Below are 6,835 nucleotides of genomic sequence, written 5' to 3'. Positions count from 1 at the left end.
AAAGAGGCAGCCAGATCATGGGATTACACTGCGTTCATCTGCCTAATTTCTGATGCAGATGTCATACTGCTAAAGAGTCATGGTGCTGTTTTAGATATGCAAGTATAGTCTTCTTTTACTCTTAGTGTAAATCTAAATTTCTGAATGTTCACACTTTATATTTATTCTGGTATTGTTAGAGAACAATGAGATCAAATATTATATATTAGAGAGATTTATGACTTTAATATTACTGGGATCCCATCTGTGCCTATTAGTTTTCAGGATTGAGACTAGGTATTTTCAGCCAAGATTATGTGTGCAAACTTGTAGACAAAGGAAATCAGGAATCTTTAGCTGAACAACACTTGTGCTCAGTTTAGGTCATGACTGCAGCCCGCTGGCTGCTGAGTTAATCATCACCGGCGACTCCGCTTTTCCATCAGTGCTTACTTTTAGATGGCTGAAACAGTTACCACCCCTGGATCTGAACTCATGTTGATGGAATGTTCCCCTTCTCCCCTTTTTCCAGATATGCCTGACCTATATTGCAAAGCTCTCAATCCCCAGATCATAAAACCTGACTTGCCTTTTGCCTTACCTTGGTTTATCTGCCATTATAGTAATTATTGTTATGAGGTTTTCTTGGCTTCGTCTAAAGCATTCTTCTTTCGAAATTTCTCCTTGAAAGCCTTGTAGTAAATAGTGATTATAAAATGAAGTGTTAATGTTTTTTAATTCAGTTCCTGGGCCCCACTGCATATTGGGGCACCAGGCTGTTTGGACTGTTCAGCCAAGAGGAGATGTGTTGTAACATTTGAAGTTAATGTTTCAAAAGCTAAAACCTCTTGCACTGGTTCCCTCAGAGCAGATGATGTAATACAGGATAAGGTTTCAAAATGTTAAAACAAATCATGTGTTCATTGCTAATGTTTACCATATGTGTAGTCCTGTTTATGAAACAGTCTTGACTGAATTCTGTACAAAGGGTGATGTTGAACTTGTGTCAGAACAAGGAAACTAATTTTAGGCAAGTTCTATTTAGCTGTTGGACAAAAAAAAATGTGTAGCTTGGGTAATCACTGAAAACATTCTTAACCTCTTTCCCTTTGCATCCTGAGAGTCCAGTGTCTAGCCAGAGAGTAAAGGTCAAGGGTCGTAGACAGACAAATCAATAGCAGGGTTAGCAGGTCAGACGGTGGTTACCGGGCAACATAAAACATTCTGTGGTTGTCAGGGTTGAGTAGATGAAGCAAGAGGACACGACAAAGACACGGTTGAACATTCCACTTCTAAATCTTCTGATTACCCAGCCACGCAGAGAAGCATGGAGAGTTTCATTAAAAATTAAAAAGCACAACAAATTAAAAGATTTCTTTGAAGTGCCTAAAGGCAAACTGTGAATTGCGTTAGCTTTCGAGGATTAACAAATCTGTCTTTTCTCTTTTATGTTTGCAGCCTTTCATCGAGCAGCCAGCTGGAGGCTTTGGGAGCAGCAGCAGCACCCCTCCCCAAGAGGCTGACAAGCTGGGGCAGACCGAGTGACCTATATCCTCCAACACGCCCAAGGCACTGGGACACATCTCTGTCTGCTTGATAGAACCGTTACATAAAGTAACAACAAGTGAAAACAAAGAAAAGGGAGTCAGAATCAGATTTGGTCATTGTTCTTCAGTACTTTGACCGTCTGTCGTTCTCTGGTTTGACTTTGAAAGACATTCTGTGCAAAACAGAGACAAGAGTTTACTCATTGAGGAATTCTTCGGGCTTGTTAAATGCAGGAGTCCCATAAAGAGGTGCACCTGTTCTTGCTCTTCTTAGCCAAGCTGGACACTTGATCATCAAAGGATATTTGCTAGAGCTTCACATCAACAAAACCAATGAGGTTCAGTTTTCCAGAAACTAAAATACCTCATAAAGTCTTTGATTATCCAGCTACTTAGTTGAAGATTCTCCAGTCCACTGTTTGTCAGGACATCCTACAGGAGTTCCCATAGTCACCTTTTCCCCCTTTACCCCATCCCTATTTCTTCATTTATTTCCATTACCAGTGGTGAAGCCAAGGTCCCAAACTGGCTTCCATTGAGGAGCAATGGAAAGTTTGAGCTTACAAATTTCAACAAATTCCAGTGCAGACAAATCCTTAAAGAACACAGAAAGCTTTCTGGAGTACAGTGATATTCTCCATTCACCTCAAAGCAACATTCGCCAGAGCCGCCTTCCCAAACCAAAGCCAAACATGAGCTGTCGACGCAAGCGTGAATTCATCTCAGATGAGAATAAGGATGCATCCTACTGGGAAAAGCGACGCAAGAACAACGAGGCAGCCAAGCGTTCCCGGGAGAAACGGCGCTTTAATGACATGATCCTAGAAAACAGAGTAATGGCACTGAACGATGAGAATGTGCGCCTGAAAACTGAACTTTTACAGCTTAAGCTCAGGTTTGGTCTAATAAGTACAGCCTCCTACATGGAAAAGAGTCATCAGATTGGTGGATCAGTCAATGGAAGTTCTGGGGGAGACTCCTCATCTTCCTCTACCAGCAGTCGCTACTACCCTAATGGTTACTCCAGTGTTTCTCAGATGATGATGAACTCTGATTCTTCTGAAACGGAGCAGTCTGTTCGAGGGGACGGGCATGTGAAATTGGCAAAGTACTCCCCACGAGGTTCCCTCTCTGATATGTCTGATGGCTCCTCTCGGGATAGCCCTGAGCCACTGGTCTATGACATCAAGCAGGAAGGTATGGGTCTAGATATGGACATTGTCAATAGCACTGCCACGCAAATCATGTTGAACATTCATTCTAGACTTCCTGCAGTACTTCACCAGCACAATTTTGAGTCAGGTTATTCAACCAACCAACAAAAGCAACGACGCCAAGAGACCATTGCAAATTCAGTCGTCCCACAATCTGCTCAAAGAAGTGTCATCCTATACCGTTCAAGCAATGCCTCTTATCCTGTGGAAAATCAGGAAATGATTCCTAAAGAACAGCAGTCTACAGAGGGACCAACCAGAAGCCCCAAAAGCTTGGCAGAGAGAAGGACTTCAGACTCTCCTTCTTATGATGGGGAAGAAACCGAAAGTCAAGCTTACATTGCTCAGCGACAGACCTCAAGGGTTGATGCTGCTGCCCCAGATCTTCTAATGAGACCAGAGGAGGGAGATGAAACACCGATGTACCACAGTTCTAATGGCACCCTAGAGAATGACGAGCCACCAGTGCTGACCTACGAAGGAAGCTTGAGACAAGAGTACTACGAGGCTCATTCAGGAAAGGACACTTCCTCAAGTGACGGGGATCCCCGCAGCTCTGATAAAGAGGGCTCCACGGACGACGAGTCTCCCTCTTCTTCTTGCTCCGATACGGGCAGTTACCACCCTCACATATTCACAACCCAGAGCTCCTTCTCACCAAGCCAATGTAAAGACGGCCAAGCGGAAATCAAAGGCACTGCCCTACCCCACAAATTGAGACTCAAGCACAGAGCTCAGAGCGACGGCAGGGCATCATCTCAAGACTCGCCGACAACACCACCTGCTAACTTCTTGCCATTACCTCAGCATCCTTACCTGGCCTTGTTTCAACCTGGTAGCCAGACAAGTCCAGGGTTTTCCAAGCAGGACACCTCAGTTGGAAGTGTCGAATGCGGGAAGAAGGAATCCAGTGTGCGTAACAGTTGTAAAAAGAGACATGACTAAACAAAAAACTGTGGGACTCACTTGGGAAGAGACTTCTTATGAAACCCATCTTGAGGTCCTACCTTGATCTTGTGCCCTTTACCCATTCCCTGTTCGAATGCCTATAGGGATAAGAGACGTGGACACTGTCAGGACTGCTGCATTGCATTTGCATTTTCATTGTACCATAATGTATATACTTACCTTTTTTTGGTTTGGTTTGTTTGTTTAACCTACTCTTGAGGTTACAGCAGCACTTTTATAAAATAATGAAATAGGATGACATGCTATTGATCGCACTTACCCATATTTCCCATGCTGCAGCAAGATGTCAACATAAGTGTACGCTCAATTCAAAAGCAATATCTGCCATTTGTGAGGCATTGTAATGGATTCATATTTGTAAATAGACAACTTCAAGTGCCCCTTTCTCCGTTTTCAGCCACACCTTAACAACAGAACATTTGCAGGTGGCTGTGCACCATATTTAAACATACCAAACACCAGAAGATTCAGGGAGCATTTCCCTCGACCAAAGAAACATGGCTTTGTGTTCATACCTCTCTCTGCTCCCTACCTCTGTCTGCTTTTTCTAACTTTTCCCACATTAAACAGCCTAGCTACCACTCCTCCTTGATCAGGCACTTGTTTTGTATGTATAAAATGTGATATAAATATTATATATGAATATATTTTAAGAAGAAAACAAAAAGATTACATGAAAAAATAGGGAGTTCCGTGACTAATGAATTGGTTCTTGTCAAAAATACTGTATAATATCAGTGTGTGTGTGTTGTTTGAGATGCCACTTAATATAAACTTTTTTTTTACTTTAACAATTTGCAATTAAATATTTTTTTAGAAACTGTCCTTTTTATAGGAAAATTACAAAATGCCCCAAAGCCTACAGAGATACATTAGTGGGTTGATGTAAGCTTCATGTCTTAGATACTAAAATGTGTTTTCATTAGTTATAACTCAGTGAAAATGTCTGGTCTTGAAACACTACTTGGCGTTTACTGTAAAATGTCTTTCCCAGATCATGTTAAAACCTAACGTAAAAAGTACATATTTAGTTTCCCCATTTATGTAGCCTCCCTATTTATATACCAACTGATGTAAAAACATTAATTTGCTTCATAATAAATCTATCCTTAATTCTAGATTTAATGCAAAATGAAAAAATCTCTTCCTCTCTGGTTATGAATTTGAAAGGAATGTTATTAGCATGGGGTTTACAGGAAAGCTCCACCCTGCTTACATCAGTTTAAATGGATGATTACTAGCATAGTGTCTTTGACCGTTTGCCCTTGAGGCCCCCAGTTAAGCAAATTAGCTAGCTGATACTGCAGTTTTTCACTATTTAACTGGTTGGCTGACTCCTCGCTAGTCAGCCGCTACCCTGCATATGTTTCCTTGCTAAAATGAGGTTTAATTGAAGTCGTTGAGGTTTTTTTCACTTTTAAAAGAATGCTTGTAAATTTTTCAGGAGTAGCCTAATTTAGTCACACTCCCCTTTTGAAATAAGCCTACATGTCACATTAACTTATGGCACTTGTGTATAAATGTAAAATATTTTTATTGCAACACTGTATTGTGCTTTTCAAATGAACTGTTTTGGGGGCCAAGTGTTGTCCTGTTATCACTAGCTGTGTCTTTACTTCCTGTTTACTGTGATTTCGTAATTGCTCACCACATTGTCACCTATCCCCCTTCTTCCTTTCAGTGTGTTTCAAACTGAGTGATGTTTGATGTTTTTATTTTCATACGGTTTTATCAAAACAAAAGTGGAAAAAAGACAAGCAAGGCTTGTTTGGTGTTATTGAGTAGACCGTGGCACTGCTGTTCTGTTGCTCTGTTTTGAAATAGACCCATATTGTAAAAAACACTAATATTCAGTGCTAGGGTTGGGTGCATTTAAAAAATTCAACAAAAAAAAATAAAAAAGTTGTTGCATTATTCATGCATTTGTCTTTTTTAATGTTTTATCCACCTTGTAATTATATATTACAGTTATGCAATTTAATTTCACAACATGCAATTACAGCCCTACTGACTAAAATTTATTGACAACAGATTACATAACAGTCAACGTTTTAGTGTGTTTAAAGAAGTTTAGACTGCTTTCTTAAAAGTATTTCACTCAAGCTGAAAGAGATAAGTGAACAAAGGCCAGCGTAAACCACCTATATCCTCTATTTTAATCTGGCTTAACATTGCGAAAGGGCAGAAGTGTTGAATATCTTGGTGTGGTCAATCGTGAGATACTGACACACTGACACACATCAGTCTAGTTTTACCGCAGGCTTATTTTACTTATGTAACAGTGACCTAGTTACTCTGTGTGCTGCTTAAACTTGTAACATGCTACGCAGTTGTATTCAGCGAACTGATATGCACACGTAACACATTGAAAGTCACTCATAATGTAACATATGTGGTACACAATGTGCGTATATGAGAAGAATGCTGCATAAACATAAACACACAAACTATGTAGTCAAACAAGATACAATCTGTATCTTTCTCTTTGTGATTTTATCTACCAGTAGAGAATACAAATTAAGCCCTTATTTCTATAGTTCCTTCATGTTCTCATTGCGGAGATACGCATGTATGGAACAGGCTGTCCTGTTCATGAGGACATGCACAGGTCAGCAGATCTTTCAGGTGTTTTTAGTTTTTGATGCCACACAAGTAGGCCAAACCCAAATCCATGGTGAGCTTACAGTTTTAACATCCCAAAAAAACAAAATGTCCCCAGCTCTCTCAAACTTAGAAAGTACTCGGAAAGTTATAAAGTATAATCTACAGTTGAGGACAAAGTTAACATAGACCTTGCAAAATCTCCAAAATGTTAATTATTTTACCAAAATAAGAGGGATTATACAAAATACATGTTATTTTTTTTATTTAGCACTGACCTGAATAAGATATTTCACATGAAATACGTTTACATATAGTCCACAAGAGAAAATAAGTTACATTTATAAAAAAAAATTACCCCGTTCAAAAGTTTACATACACTTGATTCTTAATACTGTTGTTACCTGAACGATCCACAGATATTTTTTTTTTTGTTTGATTAGTGATAGTTGTTTGTTAAAATGCCCAATGTTCTTCAGAAAAATCCTTCAGGTCCCAATTCTGTGTTTTTTCAGCATTTTGTGT

General features: G+C 39.8%; 1 protein-coding gene across 1 annotated transcript; it reads left to right on the top strand.

The window, feature by feature from the left end:
• The first annotated feature begins 1,484 nt into the window (after positions 1 to 1,484).
• LOC141317005 (uncharacterized) lies at positions 1,485 to 5,623 on the top strand. The gene has a single exon (XM_073832872.1). It carries the CDS (start codon positions 2,072 to 2,074, stop codon positions 3,683 to 3,685), a length of 1,614 nt encoding a protein of 537 aa, XP_073688973.1. The 5' UTR covers positions 1,485 to 2,071; the 3' UTR covers positions 3,686 to 5,623.
• Positions 5,624 to 6,835: the final 1,212 nt, after the last annotated feature.

Source organism: Garra rufa, unplaced genomic scaffold (assembly GCF_049309525.1).
Source record: "Garra rufa unplaced genomic scaffold, GarRuf1.0 hap1_unplaced_227, whole genome shotgun sequence".
Lineage (NCBI taxonomy): Eukaryota > Metazoa > Chordata > Actinopteri > Cypriniformes > Cyprinidae > Garra > Garra rufa.
The sequence above is the reverse complement of the archived record's forward strand: the minus strand, read 5'-3'. Positions and strand labels throughout refer to the sequence as shown.